Source organism: Scomber scombrus, chromosome 19, assembly GCF_963691925.1.
Source record: "Scomber scombrus chromosome 19, fScoSco1.1, whole genome shotgun sequence".
Lineage (NCBI taxonomy): Eukaryota > Metazoa > Chordata > Actinopteri > Scombriformes > Scombridae > Scomber > Scomber scombrus.
Genome location: NC_084988.1, coordinates 15,001,261 through 15,021,878, shown reverse-complemented (window position 1 = coordinate 15,021,878; position 20,618 = coordinate 15,001,261). Strand labels below are relative to the sequence as shown.

Genomic DNA, 20,618 nt, shown 5'->3' with positions numbered 1-20,618 from the left:
GATGTCAACAGTATTAAAATGTGTGTATGTGTTTCAGGAATACATCGATGCCCACCCTGAGACCATTGTCCTGGACCCCCTTCCAGCTATCAGAACTCTGCTGGACCGCTGCAAATCCTACCAGCTCATCCACAGGATAGAGAGCTGTATGAAAGGTAAGATGTGTCCGGCAACTTGGTTACACTTTGATTTGCTTATTTAACGTATAATCTATACATAATAGGGATTGAAAAGGGTGTAAAATTTTAAACCAGTGGAAATGTAACTGAGCCCAGCGAGCACAATTGTATACTGTATTTTATACTATACTTTTGTTTTTTTAACGAGACCCAATCTGATCCAAAATGCTGCTGTTGATGCTAACCCAAACAGGGAGTTAAAACCAACACTGGCATCAGCATGATATGGCCCAATTTAAAGGTCATTACAGCTGAGCAAACTCTGGTACAGACTGTCTGATATGGTTGAAAACCCCAGAAAAAGTTAGTAAATCGGCCCAAAGATGGAGTCATTTTGTCAAATCTCTTGTGATGATTATGGCTCCTATTTGGGCATAATGAGACTCAAAACTCAAACTGATCAGACCTGATACAAGTTGGAGCGAGACCAGTGAGAACAGTGAAGACATTAAATGAGATCTCATGGGTCCAAATGAACAGCATTAGTGCTTCTGTTCCTCTGTACAAGAAAGCAGAAGTTGTCAAAAATGATATAGGAACTGTTGATTCTATGGACAGTGCCTCCTAACATACTTAACATGCCTAATATTATTAAGAGGACAGCAGTGTGGTAACTGCAGGATCTCTGTCTTTCCTCTCCCTTTCCAGAAGGGACACATGGGTAACATATGACGGCACCGACACCTCTCACTTGAAATATGTTACTCGATGCTTCCGAGCAGATGTTTAATTCTTGCCGGTGGGACGCTGATATCATAATTCCTCTCTTCCCCTTCACACGACAAAAGCTGCTCATCTTTTTCCCCTCTGCCTGAACCCGTGCTGAACTCAGCTCTGTGTGGGGTCACTCCCAGATGAATCAGAACTTGCCTTTGAGTCGGTCCAGCAACAGCGTCCCCTGTCACTGAGCTGATCCCGTAAACTAATCAGCGGGCTGTGTCCTTTAGCTACAGGCAGAGAAATGCAGTGACGACAGGAGCACATTCCACACACACTGTAAACACACCTGTGACTCATCCACATTTCCCTTTACCCCCATACATGGCAGGGAACATAAACCTTTAGGAATATTACTTCACCCGAGCGTCCATGAGTGTGTGCGGGGCGGCAGTCTGGTGTCAGAGCAACAGATGAGAGGCATTTTAGCATGTCGGCAGTGTCCGTGGTTTCTTAAAATAGAACTCCAAGAAGACGTCTTTTTTATCCAAACAGACACGATGGCTGTTATGTAACAAAGACTATAAGCTGAATCAGAGGAAGAGGAAGATGGCTCACTCGCTGCATTTATGATAAGGTTTAGTTTTTTTCTTCTTCACTCCATTAATGCGAGTAGTGCTCTCTGCTCACACTTAAGCCTGCATACCAAACCTCCCTGACAATTGTTTTAGACACAAACATGGAGTGTAAGCCATTATAATCCTGCACCACACCAGAGTGATTGCAACCATTGTGAAAACAACATGTGACCATGGATAAATGTTGTACTTTCTTCTGTCAGCAAAATAACTGACTGAGAAAGTTGTGTTAGGGTTAAGAGTAAAACAGCGGATGGTGTGAGAGTGTGGAAAGTCCACCTTGCTTTCATAGGCACAGTCACTTCCTCCTCCTTATCAGCAGAGACCATGGAGTCCTGGAGCAGCTCCAGCTGCCAAGGCAACCCAGTACTAAAAGGCCACAGAGAGGCTGCCATGCTTCACAGTCTCCTCAGAATAGTGCTCAATAGGAGGAAACACTTGAGGTGCGCTTGTGCTTTCTCTGGAAAAGCGAACCTTATTTTATCACTCGAGTGGTCTCTCAATGTTAAATGGCCTCAGTCACAGTGCATTTAGCTACTCTGCTCTGAATTGTTTAAATGATATAAGTACAAGAATGAGCTCAGCTTAAAGTCATGTTTAATAGAAAACAGCCAGACAAGGGCCGTACTAGCACTAATGGATCTGTGTCACTGATTCATAGTTGTGCTTATTGGAGCTTTGGCGCTGCTCTGTTGTCGAACTTGGTTTTGTGTTTCCTTTGCAAGCCAGAGCAAGGTGACTGTTTATGTTACTTAGTGGAATCTACTGGTTCCTGTGTATACATAAGTTTCGATATCTTGGACTGTGTTTTATAGACAGAAACCGTCGTCAAGTCAACTCTTCTATAAAACGAAAGCCTCTTTTAATGTCTCAAGCTTATGCCTCTCTAGCTCAGGATAAAAGAATTCTTCCTAATACAAGCGGATCCCTCGGGATCACACAGAAACCTCCCCGGGTTCATTTGTATAAGCAGACAGTCCTGAGGTGCCTGTGCTAGCATTAATCCTGTTGAGACAGTGTCCCGTTTATGCAGCAGATCAATATTTAATCATAGTTTCAGCATGAGAAAGACAAACAGTGTGAGACAGTTTAAGACCACAGACACGCGTCCAAGTCAGATGAGCAAAGCGGCGGACCATGTGCTGCCCGCCTGTCAGGATGACCTGTATGACTGTGCTTTTTCACAATCATTAGATGATGAATATTTCATCAAAGGAGTGTAGGATCTAAAGGATCTAATTTTGTTTTTTCAACATAAATGATTGTAATAGGAGGGAAGGTAAGCCTCTTAGAGCGAGACATCGAGTATTGTATTGCTCTCAGGGCATAGCCGTGTTTGGAGTTCAATTTAAAATATTGAAAATCCTGCTGCTTTGCCTCAGAGGGACGCAGAGCAGTGAGAGGATGCTGGGGTTTCTAGGAAACAAGCTCTAAATAGCAACAGGAGTCCAGTCCTCCACCTAAACAGCAACGCACGTTATGAAGCTTAATGTAACTTGGCTCTCTCTGCCATTCTCTCCACCTAATGCCTAGAAGGAGTGGGAAGATCTGATGTGAATCCTAGGTGTTATAACAGGCCTGTCGAGGAATTTCTCCTGCGTTCATTCTCAGGCACGTCAAGGCACTCGGCCAGTCGTTGCTGCAGTTAACATATAAGTTTGGAGTTTATTTATTGGGGCTCAAGAATATGATGTAACAGAGTGGACGGATGTGGAAATATAGCGGATGTCTTGATGAGATAAAAGAAAAAGAGAGACCCAGAAAAACCCCAATGTAACTGGATAATGACATTTAAAAAGGATCTCATCACAGAGCCCCGTAAACGTCGCCCTCGGCTCCGCTGGGTCTGCTGTGAGCATGCAGTGTTTAGACAGAGCCAGAGATTGATCCCCCACCTCCCTCCCTTCCTCTCTCCCACCCCCTTATCCCTAAAAGCGTCAAAGTCCTGCAGAGCCAAGCATGCACACTAATACAAACTCGACCACGTGCTCTCATCCACCATTCCCCCGGTTTCTTTATTATAAATCCTTAAATTGGAGCTTGAAATGTCTTTCCTTTGACAAGGTTTGGGTCTTTTGTTGGCTTTTGTTTGACAAAATTTAAACCCATCTGTCTTTGGGAACTCAGTGATGTAATGGGCATATTTTCGTCGGCCAGATTGTTTTTCTGAAAGACATTTTGCTGCTATTCCTGTCCTTGTAAAATAACATCAGTATGACGAGCGTGGTTGTATCCAGCACAGGGATGAATGATGGGTAACCCTGCAGGCTTCCTGCTCCCAAAACTCGCTGGTTTGTGGAGCCAGCATTGGAATAGACCCAGCTGCACATGGGAAGGTTATAGAGCGCAGAACAAGTATCTCACTGACTGTGAGAGAGAATAGGAGTATTCTGTGTTTGTCAGTCACGTAACTGGAAAAAATTGAAACATTTGTTTTGGCTGGCTAATTTTAGCAGCCCCTTTGATTTTCTGTGCCCCCATCACAGTAACAGACTTTTAACACTGGACTCCTGTATGTGCCGTCTTATCTTCCCACACAGCAGCAGCATATTTAGCAGACTTCCCTAGAATCTGTGATAACTTTTGGGTCTTTGGAAATCTTTTTTTAGCTCCTGTTTCAGCCTCTGTGCCGGAATTTTTTCCAAACGTTATTGTCAGTATTTAGGGGCCCAGTAGACCATCCAGAGTTCAACACTCAGCACTGGAGTTAATGTAGGCAAATGAGATTCTCCTGACCTCAGCACTAGCCGGAGAGAGAGCCCTGCCACTGCTGAGGCCCACAAGCGCACAAAGACCGGCGTGTTTCTATTGTTTTGTTTCATTAGCAATTTGCCAGCTCTCGGTTTGGCCCACTCGCTGATTTCCTGCGGCGATATCTCCAACCAGCTGCCTTATCACCCCAATGTACCTACTGTAGAGGGGATATTACTGAAGCCAGGACATTAATATTGATGCATCCTGAGCACTGACATCGTTAAGTATGACAGAGCTGCAGGATGCTTGTTATTTTCAATCTTATCTGAACTGACCAACCTGCGTAACACTTTCGGACGTGAAGCAAAGAGATGATGTAAACAAATAAAATGTGATGTAAAAACATTGCACGCATAAGTGAGACAAGGGCTGAATATTTGTAATGGCCTTAATTATGTTGAATCAAGTTGTACTTTGTGTTTACTTTGTGTAATTGCACCTGATTTGTTGAGGTGTGGGCGAACATGATGAGCTGTCAATCATGCCATCAGTCAAGTGATATATCTGATGACTCTGTAACGTCCTCAGCTGGTTTGAGATGTCTGTAGTTCCCCGTGAGGTTGCGTGTCTTCCTGTATTTCAGCATTATCGTGTGTGTGTGTGTGTGTGTGTGTGTGTGTGTGTGTGTGTGTGTGTGTGTGTGTGTGTGTGTGTGTGTGTGTGTGTGTGTGTGTGTGTGTGTGTGTGTGTGTGTGTGTGTGTGTGTGTGTGTGTGTGTGTGTGTGTGTGTGTGTGTGTGTGTGTGTGTGTGTGAAGCAGAAGGGCCTGGCAGCTTTCTGCTTTAATAATGTGGGCCATTTGTTGTTCATCCCCCTGGGCCTCAGATGGCTTCTGTTGTCTTTGTTGTCTAAACCTGTCACAGGGACTGAATATAAATAAAACTCTTTAGCCAAATTAAGGAAAATACGGTGTGTCTGTGTGTCTCATCTGCTCCCCATGTCAAGCCGAGGCCTTGAAAATGTTTGCTCAGACTACAGTAGGATGCTGCCTGTCATTTTTCCAAGTATGGTATAAATGATAATGGAAAGTATAGATTCAAGTGCTGCTATTTCAGAGGGGAGACTAAACAAAGTTGTGCATGTTACTCTAACTATCTTGGACAGTTGAACCAGAAATGTAAATCACCATCTACTAAAACTGTTCACCAGACAGCAAAAACTGACAATCAACTTGTATAAGTGTTACTCCAAAACAAGTTTTATTATTATAAGTAATGAGTTTAACAAATCAGAAATTGTTTTTTTTTTATGTGTGTGTGTTATGTAAAATGCTGTTTATATCAAAATAAACTGAATATCTTAGGGTTTTGGACTGTTGGTTGCACCAAACTAGCAATTTGAAACTTGGACTCTGGGAAATGATGATGAACATCCTTAACCTTTTTCTGAAATTTTATAGACTAAGCAATGTATTAAATTATCATACAAATCCTTTAAATAAAAAATAATCTCAATGTCATTATTCTCACTGTCAAACTGAACTTTATCAAGACCTCTTGAAATATTTTCTCTGTAACTACCAATCCCTTCTTCATTCTTTGACTTCTCTTTTTATTAGATGAGAGGATTTGCTCTCCTCCGTTCATGGTCCTGAACACGGAGTGCAACCCAGATGTGCTGGAGCAGATCAAGAAGCACGGCCTCACATTCCCCTTCAGTAAGTCTCAGTTTTCTAGATAACGCAGAGTCCTTGAAGGTTGATTAGACTCGCATTGTACTATGAAAAGTTTGTATGTAAATTCTGATATTTTAGTTTTCGATCACTTAATGATTGATACAATGTTTCTTAAAGTTTAAGAAAAGACATTACTGGAAGAAGTTTTGTCCTCTGCTTTTGTTTCATCACTGCTGGGTGACCTTGCTAAATCCTCTGTCTGTTTGTCCTCGCCTTTATTTCTTCCACAGTTTGCAAAACACGGGTGGCTCATGGAACCAACTCCCATGAGGTAAGAAGCCACAGAGGTCACCCTCCCCACAGTTTGCTTTGCGTAAGCAGTAACACTGGTCCTGTCACAGGATTGTCATTTAAGTGGAGTCCAAACAACAAATTCAGATAAAGTGCTGTACTGAAATCAATACTCAGTCAGTCAAGTCATTCTGGTCAAATAGTCTCCATTCCTCCACACTCACTGCACTGAATTAAGTTAGGCTTTAACTAGACACTTGAAAGTGGCTGTTGCTTTGAACAACTTTAATTGATGAATATTTGACATTTTAAGCAGCATTCACAGTATGTCCTCCTGTCCGTAGATGGCCATTATCTTCAGTGAAGAGGACCTGAAGGACGTGAAGCCTCCTTGTGTGATCCAGAGCTTCATAAACCACAACGCAGTGCTTTACAAGGTGTTTGTGGTAGGAGACTCCTACACTGTGGTGGAGAGACCTTCACTCAAGAACTTCCCTGCTGGACCGGCAGGTGAGGACACAGATAGACAGGCAGAAAGAGAGATAGGAAGGGAAGTCCACACCAGCGAGACTGTACAAGTTGCAAGGTTACTCCTAAATTACCCAATAAAAGACCTCATAAAACAGCTTTACAGTCCCTGTGATTGAACCTATTCGCCCATTTAAGGGGTGCAGTAGAGCGCAATTGAGCTCTACCCTGTCGGTACATGCTGTCCAATATGTCGATAATAAACAACAAGAGTGGTTTATTTCGCCATAAATATGTCAGAAGTCTTACCCGCCATGCAGCTTTGAATACAGGGTTCCCGATACAAATTACACCACCATTATTTGCATATGCCACAGCCGAGGCCCCCATGCAAAGCAGTTTCACCAATGGTGGAGTAGTCTGCTTTGTGTAGCAGCGCTGAGAGAGAGAGAACAGTTGCTTTGAGCCTGGAATGCTGAGTGGTACAGCAGAAAAGCTCGGCCCTTGTCAAACACATAAAGCAGCACACCACAGCGCTACATCTGCACAGCATTCAGATCATCATGCTATTCAGCCTGGAGCTATATGTGCTGTTTTGTATCCAGTAAGTATGAAGATAAAAGGAAGGTAGGGGTTAGTGTTTGTGTAAGGACGGAGCTTAAATATCAAGGTGTGAGAGAGGGTCTGTTTTCAGACATGAATAAATGCTTTTATCTGAGTTATACTGGTGTTTGGTTCTGGGAATGAAGGACTCCATTTCCCTCACACTTCATTACCACCACCCCTCTACAAGCCGAGGAGTCATATTTATTTGGACAGTGATGGAATTTACTGTTTCTCTCCACTCCTCACCCCTCTTCCTTCTCTCTAACACTCTCTAATGTTAATCATTACAGTGATAACAGAGACAAAAGGGGGCAATACATTAAGCAATCAATCATGTCAACATTTATCACTGTTCAAAGACAAGCCCTCGCCCAAGGCACATAAGTTATATGTTGTGTTGTTCCTGGTGAGCATTACATAGTTATGAGTTAACGGTTAAAAGACTTCACGCTCATGTGGTTTAGTTTTCAGCTTCCTGTTTCTTTTATCAGGTGTTGAAACCAGTAGATTAACACATTTAGTGAAGCTCAGGTGGGTTCAAGAAACCAGTTGAGCTTTGCTGCCATCTAGTGCCTGAGATGAGAAATGACCACATTAAAAAAGCAAGTGTCATCAAAGCTCTCTGTTTCCTTTTCAGACAGGAAAGCCATTTTCTTCAACAGCCACAATGTTTCCAAACCGGAGTCATCCTCAGACTTGACTTCGGTACGTCAAAACTGTCACCGACTGAAATCCAGAGAGTGATTTTATAATGAGATTTGTTGCAGATATGCTTTAATATTTTTATGTTTTCTTAGAGAGAGAATGTAGAGGGATTGTCACAGCCACCCAGTGACGATGTCATGAGAGAGTTGTCCAGGTCTTTGCGACAGGCACTGGGTGTGTCCCTGTTTGGCATTGACGTCATCATCAACAACCAAACAGGCCAACACGCCGTGATTGACATCAATGCATTCCCTGGTAGGTGCAGCCGCTTTTCCACGCGTGGGGGGGTGGGTTGGTATTTAATTGAGTTGCCTTATGCTCCACTACATGCACTTTAAAGTCACAATCAGTGTGTTACAGTGGAGTGAGGCACAAAGGTGTGTTTTAAATTTTGAGTCATCTCTGGTTTTGACATTATGAAGCGGACAGGAAGTTTCACGTCAATGGCAGGGTTGCTGGAGTGACTTGGTTCTCAGGTGACACACTCTGGTGCATGCTATACAAACACAGTGATGTAACCCTGTCATGCAACATGTTCTGCAGGTTCCAGTACATCTCTTTTGTCACTTGTGTCATCCTGAAACCTCCTTATCAGCTCAAAACATGCACTAGATCATATTCATTGTGTTAGCATGGACTGCAGGCATCTACTAATTCATGCTACTGTCAAATTACATTCACCTGAATAAGGTAATTATGTGTATGTGTAATTGACTTAACATGCAGTGTTCCAATAATATTTACATTGTTGAAATACAGTTTGAGACATATGAACACTTAAATCTCTCATGATTCTGTTGGTTTTAACAGCATTTTTAGTAAATGAATTGCTTAACAACAAGTCTCACTGCTCCCTATGTCTTCCATTGTTGTCATAAAAAAGTGTTCCACTTGTGCATGTCTTTCTTTCTTTGAGAGAACCATTGAAAACCAGCACTGTGAGGAGATTTGTGTTGTGAGGACATTTTGGCTGGTCCTCATAACTTCAAAGGGAAATTTGAGGATTAAACCATGGTTTAAAAACAGGTTAGAATTGGATTCAGGCATTTAATTGTGATGGTTAGAGTAAGAGGTTGGGGAATGTATTTTATGAATGAGTGTCCTCAAAAGGATATTAAGACAAACATTTGTGTGTGTGTGTGTCTGTGGCCATTTTTTCAAAGGTGTGCTATCCCAGCATCTTCACTGTCTGAATGTGTACTACATGTGTAAAGATTGGAATAAAGCAACACTTCTGTCAAAATTGAAAGATTGCTGCAAAGTGATCTCTTTCTGACAATATAAATGAAAATGAGACTTGCACACTGGTCTCTTAATTGCTGCACACACGTCAGATTTTTTTTCTGTGATTCAAGTAATAAAGTAAGGTACAATGGCATTTCAGGCTGATTATCAGGCTAGTTGAATACAAGCTTGATGAAATATAATCAGGAATATGATCTGAGTATGTACTCAACCAGAATACTGTCCTATTTAGTACACATTTGTCTAAATGTCACTGAATGTGTTCGTGTGTTTACAGGTTACGAGGGTGTCCCGGAGTTCTTCAACGACCTCCTGAACCACATCAGCAGCGTGCTTCAGAGCCAAAGCCCTGACATCGCCCCCGCCAGTGAGCAGCCCAAAGGCCTGCCTGTGAGCACCACGGTACCCAGTGCCGCCCCGCCGGCCCCCGGCTGCTGCAGCATGCTGGGTAAAGATGCCAGCAGCAGCCCCTGGATCGTAGAGGGCGACGGAGGGCTGAAGGGCCCGCGTCAGAGACTTGGCTGCAACTCGGCCATGTCCCCCAACTTCCAGCAGCACTGTGTCTCAACGATAGCTACCAAGGCTTCCTCCCAGTGACTGATCCCCAGCTCCCACTCCGTTTGATCCCTGAACAAAAAATAAATAAAAAACGGACGACAATGATGACAATAATAATGAATAATAATCATAATAATTATGATGTTAATGATGATAATATATCTAATCAGAAACAAACCTTTTCCTATATAGTTATTGAAAATGATGGTGATTGGGTGTAAGCTTTTTCTCTCTGCCTTTTTGTATTTTTCGTTTCGTCTAATGAGACTTAACAGTACTGTAATGTGAACTTTTAGGAACTTTGCCTAATAGCTGATTTTATTTTTCTCTTGTGTGAGTTTGCTGTAACGAAAGGGGGTCCAGATGAGGTAGTTAACGGGGAACGACCGAATCAGGACTGGAGAAAGATGTGCCACTAGATGTGCAATGTTATGATCCCTTGTATCTCACACACACACACACACACACACACACACACACACACACACACACACACACAGGTGCGTTTATGCTGCGACGGACCTCGCCAGTGATGTGTGCGTTTGTATTCTGGTCTATACCACTGACTCCTCTGCACAAAGTGAGGGGGAGATGAGGTGGCGGGCCAGGCGTTTGAACACTACTCCACAGATCCCAGGCTGCTATGTGACTGTGGCCAACCGACTGCAGAGGACACGATGAGTCTGAACATGAATGACAAGATAGTTTTTTGAGTATTGTTAGTTTGAACAAACGGGGCGAGCCGTTTACTTTTCCGAGGTGCCATCAAATTTACTTCAAGCGTAGGACAAAGTGAATCTTCATGACCATGTGACCAAGTTGTTTTTTTTTTTTTTTTTTAATGATTGTTGTTACGCCAATGTTTATAGGTCTGTGAGTATTTTACTGTATGTCAGACGCTGGATGTTAGGTGTTCAACAAAGAAACTGCGTCCCTGTTTGAGTCGCTCCAGCGCAGGAAGACGAGGATCACATTCCGCTTGTGTTTGTGGATATTTTTCAGAGAATTCCATGATTTATTTACAGAATTCCAGTGGGATCTGGTGAGATTTCTCACATCACTTCATGGGTTTGAAGTCTCCGTAAACAGTCTCTCCTTTTTAAACAGTGTCTTCAATGCTTGTCTGTAATGTGAGCAAACTTCTCTCCTGAGGCAAACTTGACCCATCACCAGACATGTGGCTGCTTTGGAGATTTGTCACTTAATCACATCTCAATTTTAAACTCATTTTGTTCATCAGTCATTTATTCTACTAAAATGCAGATAAAATGTGTGTTTGGAGCGAGCCCAGTGGCTATTAAATGAGACGAAATTACAACCATTAAATTCCAACTAGATGATTGAGGAAGTTGTTCAGCTTTATTGTCTCTGTTTGATTTAATCTCAATCTGAAGTGCAACTCTTTACTCTTACAAATGCAATTTAATGAGACCCGCAGTCCAGTCGGTTCATTTGCTTCAAGCTTAATTCTCTGACGTGTTTTCTGTCCCAGCTGCTGTATTTGTGTCACATGTTAAAATCATTTGGAAGGGGGGGGAAGTGGATCGGGGGAGTCCAGCTCTTGTTCCCAGTGTTCGCTGTGAGATTTTTTTACTCCGATTTTGTTAATATCTTTGTCCTGACATCTACTAAGAGCAACTTTATTTTATTGAGATTTTATGGGGAAAAATGTTTTATATAAATGAAAGCACGCAATGTTTTTGAACAAAACGGTGGATATTTACTAGAGGAATAGTAAAAACGCAGGGTCAGGTTGTAAAGCAAAACTTAAGGTGGTGTCAAAGGGACATATGATCTTGTGGTTGTTGTCTCCCTCTAGCATCTAGTGGGAACGCGTGCCAACCTGCCAAATCAGTGCATACAGATGTTCGCATTCCTCTGAGCCTGCTGCTGCTTCTTCTCTTGTCCCAAAGAGCTCCTCCTAATCCGTTTTATTTCCCCCATCAGTATCCGAGGGAACCAACTGTCCTCTCACTCGCCCTCCCTCTGTGATCGTAAATTTAAAAAAAAAAAAAAAAAAAAAAAAGTCACTGCAGCCATCTCACCAGCATCTCTCTGGGACATGAACTGAAAGGACACCATTGACATTTGGAAAACTGTATTTTCACTGGACACAATACATTGTGAGAATATTTCCAGTTCCAGTTTATGTGTGTCCATGGTGAAGTAACAACAGCAGAATTTCAACATGTTTAGGTGTCAAAGGAGGCAGCAAGTTCAGAGGACACTTTCACATCCTTTCCCCCCCGATTTAGGTGTTTCCTCACCTAGCAGCAAGGGGAAAAGTCGAGGGTGCAACCCTGTCTGTGTTGAAAAGGCTGATATCTGTGTACACCAGTATACTGTGTGTCCTATGTTGTGCTCTTTATTGTGCTTCTAAATGGGAAATAAATGGTTAATCCTACCCTTGGTCATTTCTGCAACCCCTGACAGTGTTGTCATACTCCCAGCTTCCACCTGAATGTTTACCCCTTGGGCGTCTTGTACAGTATGTGTATATATGCCTAGGCTTACATCCGTACAGTATGTTGTTTTGTATCAGTTCTGTAATTGAAAGGAATCCACAATTTTGTGACCTTTTTTAAAAAAAATCTAAATCGCCAACAGGGCAAAATAAACATGTGAAACCATACCTGGCTGTGTTTAATTCAGCTCTACTTTTTTAAATTAGCATCTGTGGGTAAGTGCTGTGTTTTCCAGTAATATTTAAACATTTAATTCACTGTTAATCTTATGTGGTCAGAATTGGCACTTAAATTATGTTAACATTTAGCCAAGTGTGATATTATGTATTACTGAAGCTGCGAGGTAGCTCTGAATACTTTAATTTCTTTCTACAAAGATTCATTGTGGTCATCCATGAATATATCAAGTGCAAAGAGAAGACTGCAAAACAAAGTGCAGCAATTCTCTAGCCAGCCTCCAGATGTTTATTGCCTCAGCATTGATCAATTTCATAGAATTGGAGACATACACAGTAAAAATGACAGAAACATACAAAATGTTTAACTGGGCTGATCTAGACACTATACAAAGTGGTTACTTAATAAAAATAAATCTTTTCATAATCTTCTGTACATTTAAAAAAAAACAAACAAAACAGAAACACAAAGATATATTTACAATAGCACCAGACAAAAAGAAGGTATCAAAGGCTCAAAATGCTACTTTTTGCTCCCTGCTGAGATGTTTTAGCCTCAAAGTGTTAATGAGGTTGTTGGTGATGTGCTGTCGGGTTGGCGAGCAGACCGAGGATGCTGGAGAGACATTGCAGCTTTTCTTTGACGTGCTCGGGCAACTTCTCGTTCTCCTTGTACCTGTGAAGAAAAACGGACGTTATAAAGATCCCCCTGGAGACATTTCTGGACGCTGTGCACACTTGTGTAAAAAGACTTTATTTTATGCAAATCCTTTTGTGAGGACAGTCTTTAGCTGTCTTCTTTAGGCCTAACTTCTGTCTCTCAATCCAATAAAATGACAAAACATTTCTAACATATTTCATACCTGGTGATCCGCCCTTCTGGATACGTGTAAGTAATGCAGGAAACTCCAGCCTGAACCACCAGCTGAGACCCGTCGTTGAACTGCACCCACACCTCTCCACTCGTCAGCTGCAGATACAAAATTATTTCAAACTTTTATTGACAAACACGATTCTGTAACTGATTACAAAATGTTGAAAGACTCATTTATCAATTACCTGAGATGCCCATCCAACATTGGGCACAAATATCGACTTCACCACTTTTCCTGTGCTCTGCACGAGGTCCTGTCGCACTGGAGAGCTTTTCTTAGCCAGGCTGGCCGAGGTGAAGTCAGACCCGTCATAAGAGATCATCTGGGTATTAAAAATAAAAAATCTGTTAATATACCGACTGTTAAAGCTTTATCATCTGTCTGTTTATCCTGCAGTGGAAGACTGAGCGACACTCACTGAAGGAGTGATTTGTGGAGGTTGAGGAGGTGAAGCTATGTCTGGAGGCAGCGGGTGGGAGGGCACTGATGATGAGCACGGAGCGTCTGGGTTGGCAGGTCTCCTAAAAGTAACAGACGATATTAATATTAGACAAAAGACGAGGAAAACGGAAGCAGCAGGAGTATAACATTGACAGTGTGTTCCTCTCACCTGCCGATACTTATGGGAAAGAAAGGGACGTTCTTGGTACTGCGCTGCTCCTCTGCCGTGATGGCGGCCTCTAGAGACAGACACATGCTGTGGCCCTCGTCGGACAGCTCCACGTAGAGCCTGCTCTCTGGGCTCAGGCCGCTCAGCCCCACCTCGCCTTTAACTGTGTACGACTTCCCGCTCTTCTCCACCACTCGCACCAGCTCTGAGGTCTTGTGGGTCTTCGCTCCTGCACAACACAGGCACGAACGAAGCATTGTGAAATAATTCAGACAGAAAAGAGGGTCGGTGTTCATGCACTGTCCCAGAAATCTGACTCACCATCGTAAAAGCAAACCTCCAGGTCTGCTGTGGGAGAGTTCTCCATCAGCATGACTTTGGCGTATTTGGTGTAAAGGGTCACTTTAGGAGTCTTGGATTTCACAAGCTGAACAAACTTGGAGGCGTATTGGTATTTCTTCCAGTATTTTTCTATCACAAATGAAAAGAAATTAATTGATATACAATTTCTCATCCGACACCAGCTGATGTTTCTGGGTGTGTTCAGTCCATCAGCATACCTGGCAGGTCCTCATAGCTACAGATCAGAATATCTTCTGGCGGAGCAGGGGGCGAGTCCAGCACAGGAAAACCCTTTCCACCATTAGGCTGGTATATTGTCACCTAAAAGAGATCATAATAACATTAAGTTGTCAGAGCTACAGGAGTCAGAATTATTACAATTCTGATTATATAATGCCAACAAGCTTGAGTCATGTTTACCCCCCCACCAGTCAGAAAAGAAGCATTTAGAAGTATAATAAAGCGAGCTCACCATTGAGCCATCACCCGAAATCCGAAGGACTTCTTTGACCCTCTCTTGACCACTGTGGCTTTTTAAAAGTTCCATACACACTTCACCTGTGTCCAGGATGCTCACCTGAAAGAAAGACATGAAAAAGAAATTAAAAATCAACAAATTTCTCAACTGAAGTTAAAACCATTAAAGTATTTTTTTTAAAACATGAACACTATCTTACAACAGCATTTTTGGTCTTCTGTCTGATAGGCTTCAGTCTGGACGCACACAGAGGCGGGACCACGTCTCTCAGTGTTTTCTTCTCCTTGTCCACACTTGTTTTGGATGACGAGAGCTTTAATTCTGCTGCGGGTTTATTCTCCCAGTACGAGTCCGGGTTGGAGGAGTGGGATTGGTGCAGTTGGTGCACGTTGTGATGAGGGTTCACGCCTCGGCTTGTTGGCTTGTCTGTCCAGGAATTGTGAACCCCCAAAGGTCCTCTGCTGCTATGAAAGCTGCCATTACTGCTGTGAGCGCTGTTGTCTGTGGGCCTCTGCCCAGAACCTGAGAAAGAAGAGAAATATCTTTAAAGATTTGCTAAGAGCTGTATAGTTTAAATTGTGTTTAAAGGATTAAAAGATCAATTTTTGAAATTTATATGCCTTCATTCATATTTAGGATCAATAAAAGGTAGCTGTATTTCAGGTTAAATCGACCAAAGATGATTTCATTTACAGGCATTTTTTACTTCCCGACAAGCCAATAAACTAACTAATAGTTGCTCTGGGTGAAAATATAAAGGGTGATAAAACTGAAGTAACAATGCTGAAATCTACCACCTACACCCATAAAATCAAAAAGTGAAACACATCAATTTTTTACCATCATTATTAAGCCAGTTAGTGACTCCCTCCAGGTCTTGAAATTGTAAACTTGGCGGATGTGCCGTCTGTGTGGATAACGAATACCCGGAGCTGAAAAACAGCAAAGTGAAATCTTTAGTGTTGTGTTAAATACGAAAAGTGATCAGAGGATGAATGGAAAGACGACTTACTATGCTGACTGTTTGACAGGAGGAGAGGATAGCCGTCCATGCTCTGAAAAAGGGTGTGGAGTGGAGGACATGGAGAAGACTGGTCTTCCTACACCTGTTAGAGTCTCCTCCGAGTGGCATCTCCCCAGCTCGGCGTGACTCAACCCCTGACCTGGTCCAGGCGGGCCGGAGCGATCTGAGGAGTGAGCCCTTCTTAGGTAGCGAGAGTGAGGCTGTCCACTCTCTCCACTGTAAACCGCCCTGCTCCTGCCCTCCCTGTGACATCTGTCCATGGGAAGCTGTTGCTGCCACTGATCTGTATCCTCAAAGCAGGCGCTGTCGGACTGCTGTGGAAGACTTGTGATGGGCGTCATGCGGTTAGGCAAGGCGGAGCCAATCATGTGCCTGGTTTTCCTTTGGAGGCGGCTGCTGCTGCTGGCTGAGGTGGAGGAGGTACAGGCCGTGGAGATGGTGGCGATGCCGCTGTCCATGGATCCTTCATCACCCAGCCGCAGCTCCTTGGTCCTGACCAGAAGGTTCTGGGTCATGAATGGGTGGTCCAGCACTGCAGAGAGGCTGGGCCGCTGAGCAGGGTCCCTCTGCAGGAGTTGATGGATCAGGTCCTGAGCCTCTAGAGAAACATGTCTGGGCATCTCATATTCCCCAAGAACCACTTTAGACAGGGTGTTCTTGACTGTGTCCGTGTCAAATGGAGGCCGACCCATCAGAAAGGCGTAGAACATACATCCCAGTGACCAGACGTCTGACTCCAGGCCATGAGCGCTACGAGTGGCCACCTCGGGGGAGATGTAGTTGGGTGTCCCGCACATGGTGAAATGCTTTTCATTGGGGAGTTTGAGCTGAGTGGCCAGGCCAAAGTCTGCTATTTTAATGTTCATGTTGCTGGTCAGCAAAAGGTTTGACAAGGTCAGATCTCGATGCAAGATGCCGTGGGTGTGTAGATACAGCATTCCTTTCACTATATGATGCATGAAATTTCTTGCTGTGAAAAAAAAAGGAAAAAATTTAAAAAGGCAGGCAGGTCAAACACTTCACCAACATAATTCACATTTAAAACGCTATAGAGCAGTTTTTTCATGAGATTGTCTTGCGCATGTAAACAATGCATGTGGTTAACATGATATGAAATCCTGCCAATGGTTTCACATTATTCCACGGATCTACAGGTAGCCGAAATGTGCCAAGAAATTAAGAAATGCACCAAGGAGGCAGGGAAAGAGATGACTGCTTCTACCTAGTAAACATTTATGTAAACCATAAACAATTCCAACTTAAAAATATAATAATAATAATAATAATAATATGTTATGAAGAGGGAAATAGATTTGAGATGTTTGTTAGACTTCGAGATAAGATTTTTCATTTTAAATACAAACTGTGCCTGACCTTGATCCTCAGAGAAGGCCATCTTCTGCTCTTTCAGGTATTGGATCATCTCTCCATTATGACACATCTCCAACACCAGGTACACATAGTTGCTGTCTTCAAAGTAGTTGTACAGCTTCAAAAAACAAAAAAAAAGTAAATGTAAGAACACAGAAAAAAACTGCCCTTTTGTACATTTTTTTATTTTGTAATGTATTTCTAAAATTACATTAATTAGGGACACATTCGACCTTGAAAACTGGTCAGCTAGCAATTATCAGTCTAAAAATGACGTTCTAAATATCATACTTTTGTGCTTAAAAAATAGTTACAAATACTGAACATTCACTCAGATATCTAGACTAAACAAAATAACTACTCCTGACCAAAGTGACCAATTCTAATGTGAAGTGGAAAACAGTGAATAGAATACTGAACAAAGTAATTACAGGAGGTAGGGGCAAGTTCACGGCAAGATACATAACCATGACAACAATAAAACAAAGCTGGAGGTTTTTTTTGGGGTGGTGAGAGGGGGCAGCTGTAACTGCAAGGTAACAAATACAGATTTGAATTCCTACAATTTGTGCTTTCTGCCTTAAAGTGAAAACCTGACAAACTCACAGAAAATCTAAGGGAGAACAAATATATGCGTGTTAACTTTATGCAATGTAATAAAAAATCCACTGTACACAGACACAAGAAATGAGACGTGTCCAGTCAACGTTACCTCAAGTATGGAAGGGTGTTTCAATCGACAGTGAATCTCCACTTCATTTGTCACTCGCTGGACCATGCCAGCTTTGTGCATTGCTTTTTTGTCAATCTGCAGACGGAAACAATAGAGATAATTACACACCTGTTACTCATGGGATCAACGTGTAATGTGTTAAACTGCTGCTGCTGGGTGTTTAGGTTTGGTTGCTAACAGCCAATCTGTCATCCACAAAGATGGTGAACTGTTCAGACCCCATTTGTGGGGAGTCGAGGGACCACAAGACACTCTTGGGAAGCAATTAGGGGTTAACAGCCCAACAGTTCCAGTTTACATCAACTGTCAGTCACTGGCAACAGCTTGGAGCAGGTAAAGCGTGCTATAATTACCACATATCACTAACAAAGACATATATGAAGGGTGAGGGATTCTTACCGTTTTGATAGCGACCTCCAGACCAGTCTTCACCGACTTTGCCCGGTAAACACATGCAAAGGAGCCTTTGCCAAGGAGGGTGAGGACTTTAAAATCCTAAACAAGAAAAAAAAATATTGCTTTCCTTAACAACAAATCAAGTAAGAGGAATAATAGCAAAATCATTTTAGATAGAAAAATTGGTCTATGTTAACTCCGTGACAGACAAAATCTTCAAAAAGCATGATACCTGGATACTGAGCTCCTGATCATAAAACAACCTACTCCCCTCATCACTGCTGGCTGTGATGTCAGTAGAGAGATTTTGGAAGAAGTAGTGAATAACTTGATCAAACATCTTCCCTCTTGCCTGCGACATGCTGGCTGAACGGTATTAAAAGAAACATGAGACAAAACAAACCAGCCACTAACGACTTCACACAGGAGAAAATCCTCCCACAACAAACGGTAACTGACAAACAAGCCACAGACACCTGACGCTGTCATATGGCCAACCAAAAACCTACAATTATCCCGGCAGTCTTCCCGCTAACGAGGACCACTTAACTTGTAGCCGTTTCCAAGCAGCATGTGGAGCAACCAAAGTGATGCATAGAAGAAACAACACTGTCTATACCAAGAGAGCCGGGGTAAGGTTACATCCCTGACACATATACACTGACGACTACTACTACCACCAACACTAACGACAACAACAATAATAATAATAATAATAATAATAATAATAATAATAATAATAATAATAATAATAATAATAATGTCTTTCGTGCAAAGAAAAAAGCCATTTCAGGATGTATGAAACAAACTATATTAGCGTCACTAGCTACAGTATTAACAAACATTAGCGGATATCCAAACATTTGAATACGTTTCATTTAGATGTGTCTGATCTGAAAACCTTCTTTGCACTTTAAACATCTCAGTGTTGAGAAAACAACACCGCTCAGCTCACGGATAACAAGCTAATGATTAACTCCAGCCTTAAATGTAGCTAACAGTAACGCAGTTGAAACGAGTGGGATTAGTTAGCCTGCAGCAGGCGTTAGCCCGACAACAACAGCTTACCTCGATCTTGTCGCCTATCGAAACACTCATCGTGCCTGGTTTTTGTCTCGCAGAAGCATGCGGGTGTGTAATAATGTTCCTCGATCGATGGAATTCATCGATAGTCGGCGCAGGAGTCCTCAGAGGGCAGTGAAATGTTGTTCTTCTGTTACCCTCCAAAACTTTGTCATTTCTTCCATTTTGAAAATATGCGCCCGTTACAGCCCTGCCTACGTCACGCTCTACGTCATATGACAACAAGCAGGGCTAGTCACGCCCCCTCCCAGAGCCCTCACATGGGCTCAATGAACAGCTCAAAGTGTGCTTAAAGTAGAGTTTATTTTCTCATACTTAGTTTAAACGTACATTTTTCATATTAAAGCTTGTATTTTTAAACTTCTTGCACTAAGGTGCAGTGTCTTATAACATCATATGTGTAATTGAATTACAGTTACTTATGAAAATGTTGATGATTACAAAGGAGGTTACATCTGAGGTCAGAATCATCTGAAGATTTCGCTCAGGAGGAGGGTTTTTCCCTCATTTTGAAATATTTACATATTACATGTTACTGAATTCATATATTGCTGTTTATAATTCTTTGAAATCAACAATTGTTTTTATATATTGTAAATAAATCATGGCAGATGTAAATTATCTATCTAGGATATTATGATTTATTATGATATAGACCAAATGACTAATTGAGAAAATAATCCACTGATTAATCGATTATTAAAATAATCGTCAGCAACTACACAAAATACATTAAATAAATAATTATATGAATAAATACAGATAAAATATCTAATAAAATCCAACTGAATGTTATTTCATCAATCACATAACTGGCTCTGCCACTTTGTCTTCAATGACAGACTTTGTTATGAAACGTATTATGACATGAATTGGAAAAATAGAGTGAAATATAAATTAAAAAAGGATATTTTGAAATAAAACAGCTGGAATGCAATTTAAAAATTACCTGCAATGAACTACTATTTATTGTAAAATTTAGCCAGATGAATAACAATTCATATAAATGAGCTAAGTTTTATGCATTGGACTGTTTGATAATTTCATGGTCGTATTATATGTTTATTCTTTATTCATTCCAATGATTTCACTTTGTCTTATTTATTTATTCCGTTTACAGTACATGGGGTCTCCCAAACATTATGATTTAAAGCTTAACTTTACAAGTTGAGAGGGAAAAAAATCACATGCAGGAGTGTCTGTGGACTCTCAGAACTGCAATTCTTCTGTGCAGGTAAGTGTAATTTAAAGTCCCAGAGCTGTTGTCACCTCTCATTTTTCTTAGCTGGGGATACAAATCTTAGTATCCTAAACACTTACTGTGTTATTGAGTGTTTAAGATTTCTGATT

At 41.9% G+C, this 20,618-nt stretch overlaps 2 protein-coding genes across 3 annotated transcripts in view; one reads left to right on the top strand and one right to left on the bottom strand.

Moving 5' to 3' along the window:
- LOC134000550 (inositol-tetrakisphosphate 1-kinase-like) overlaps positions 1–12,119 on the top strand; it is a 100,535-nt gene extending 88,416 nt beyond the window's left edge. For both annotated transcript variants that reach the window (XM_062439917.1, XM_062439916.1), the window contains exons 5-11: positions 38–155; positions 5,786–5,884; positions 6,133–6,173; positions 6,478–6,643; positions 7,845–7,912; positions 8,005–8,167; positions 9,435–12,119. In XM_062439917.1, coding sequence (XP_062295901.1) covers positions 38–155; positions 5,786–5,884; positions 6,133–6,173; positions 6,478–6,643; positions 7,845–7,912; positions 8,005–8,167; positions 9,435–9,754 — 975 coding nt within the window. In that variant the 3' untranslated portion in view covers positions 9,755–12,119. The remainder of the gene's footprint in view (positions 1–37; positions 156–5,785; positions 5,885–6,132; positions 6,174–6,477; positions 6,644–7,844; positions 7,913–8,004; positions 8,168–9,434) is intronic.
- Positions 12,120–12,770: 651 nt separating this feature from the next.
- plk4 (polo-like kinase 4 (Drosophila)) lies at positions 12,771–19,423 on the bottom strand. The gene is made up of 15 exons (XM_062440400.1): positions 19,254–19,423; positions 18,189–18,284; positions 17,769–17,864; positions 17,060–17,174; positions 15,674–16,655; positions 15,502–15,593; positions 14,861–15,183; positions 14,656–14,760; positions 14,402–14,504; positions 14,163–14,312; positions 13,842–14,070; positions 13,650–13,752; positions 13,416–13,553; positions 13,220–13,326; positions 12,771–13,032 (listed from the first exon to the last, which is right to left on the bottom strand). The coding sequence occupies exons 1-15, from the start codon at positions 19,281–19,283 to the stop codon at positions 12,921–12,923; spliced, it is 2,781 nt and encodes a 926-aa protein (XP_062296384.1). The 5' UTR covers positions 19,284–19,423; the 3' UTR covers positions 12,771–12,920.
- Positions 19,424–20,618: the final 1,195 nt, after the last annotated feature.

Coding starts and splice junctions, on each gene's coding strand:
- plk4 (XM_062440400.1), bottom strand. CDS start 19,283: ATGAGTGTTTCGATAGGCGACAAGATCGAG. Junction 13,554..13,649: donor CTCCACAAATCACTCCTTCA/GTGAGTGTCGCT, acceptor TTTAATACCCAG/ATGATCTCTTATGACGGGTC. Junction 13,327..13,415: donor ATGTTGGATGGGCATCTCAG/GTAATTGATAAA, acceptor TTGTATCTGCAG/CTGACGAGTGGAGAGGTGTG.